General features: G+C 45.1%; 1 protein-coding gene across 1 annotated transcript; it reads left to right on the top strand.

Annotated features, from left to right (window-relative positions):
- The first annotated feature begins 212 nt into the window (after positions 1–212).
- On the top strand, positions 213–1,748 carry LOC137525966 (E3 ubiquitin/ISG15 ligase TRIM25-like). Its single transcript, XM_068247176.1, has one exon. The coding sequence runs from the start codon at positions 213–215 to the stop codon at positions 1,746–1,748; it is 1,536 nt and encodes a 511-aa protein (XP_068103277.1).

The raw sequence follows: 1,748 nt of genomic DNA, 5'->3' as shown, positions 1-1,748 counted from the left end.
GCACAAGTACCTCCTGGGCACTCCTATAGCTGCAACTGCACTTTGCAGTCTTTGCTGCACTGAAATGAACTGCTTTGGGTAACATGGCCTCTTCCCCATGGCATAATCACTTTTAAAATGCATTTGATTTGACCCTTTTTACAAAATACAATTGCACTAATCTGCATGCAACTCAGATTTTTTCTTTCTCCATTTTAAATTCCAGAATACCAATGGCTGATCTGGGAGAGAGATTGACCTGTGTCATCTGTCTGGAAACTTCCAAGGATTTGGTGTTACTACCATGTAGTCACGGCTTCTGTCAGATTTGTATCAAATCTGCACTGGGTGACAGCGGCGGGTCCAACATTTACACATGTCCAGAATGCAAGGCCAAATTTGATCAGTTCCCTCCACTGAACAGGAAGCTGCATGATACAGTGGCACAATTCTATGCTCCTTCAACAGAAGAGAAAAGAGACATTCTCTGTACCTACTGCATGGAGTCGCCTGTGCCCGCTGTTAAGTCATGTCTTCAGTGTGAGATCTCCATGTGTGGTGAACACCTGACTGCCCACAATTTTGTGGATCATGTTCTAATTCCACCCAAGGATAACTTTAACAGTAGGAAATGCCCCTTCCATAACAAATTCTTCAAATATTACTGCCCACGAGATAGGACCTGCGTCTGTGCGTCCTGCATGGCTGGTCCACACAAAGGCCATAAAGTGAAGACCCTAAAAGAGGCTTTTGAGGAGAAGAAAGAGAAACTAAAAAATATGTTTAAGGGACAAATGTTGAAGCGAGAGGATTTTGATAGGAGAATCCAAAGTCTGGTAGACCGCAAGACAGAGGCACAAGAAAGTGCAGGAAGGGAAAGAAGGGGGGTCTTGGCTATGTTTGACAACTTCAGGAGCGCAATTGAATTTTTGGAGCAGAAAAGCAGTTTTGAGGTATCCAGACAGGCAGCAGAGATCCTGGGTTCAGTGTCTGACCTGATTAAGGAACTGGAGACCAAAAAGCAGGAGTTGTCCAGTAAGATGAATCACACTGAACAGCTATGCAGGATGAGTGACCCAGTAGCTTTCCTGCAACACCCACAATCTGGAGATGAAGATCTGGAGAAGGACGACAAGGAACCTGTTGCCGATGATCTAGACCACATTCTGATTTCACTAACCCTATACAGGGCCATGAAGCAAATCATACGTCACGTAATCGCAATAAGTGCCTTCTCTATAGTAGAAGCTTCAGGCCTGTTACTAAATGTCAACACTGCTCACGATCCTGTGGACGTAAGTGAGGATCTGAAAACCGCATTTTTATCAGGGCAGCATGAGGAGAGGCCTTATTTACTAGAGAGATTTCAAGGATTCAACCAGGTGATGAGCATCCAGGGTTTCTATAGTGGAGCCTTTTATTGGGAAGTTGAAATCAGCCATGGTGGACTGGTGGATGTTGGGATGGGCTACCTCAGAATGCCAAGGCATGGAGACGAGTCAGCTATTGGCGGTAATGGCCTTTCGTGGGGGATACGCATTAATGGCGATGAACTTTTGGCTTGCCATAATGGTCGAGTTACGCAGTTGCATACTGAGAGGAATGATAATCGAATAGGAATATATTTAGATTATGATGGTGGAACTTTGTCCTTCTTCTTCCTGGGTGACCCCATCAGACGCATCCACACCTTCCGTACCACCTTTACTGGTGCGCTGTATGGCGTGTTTGGTATAGAGGATGGAGCCTGGGTGAAGATATTAAGTTAA

The sequence above is a fragment of the Hyperolius riggenbachi genome, chromosome 7 (assembly GCF_040937935.1).
Source record: "Hyperolius riggenbachi isolate aHypRig1 chromosome 7, aHypRig1.pri, whole genome shotgun sequence".
Classification (NCBI taxonomy): domain Eukaryota; kingdom Metazoa; phylum Chordata; class Amphibia; order Anura; family Hyperoliidae; genus Hyperolius; species Hyperolius riggenbachi.
The sequence above is the reverse complement of the archived record's forward strand: the minus strand, read 5'-3'. Positions and strand labels throughout refer to the sequence as shown.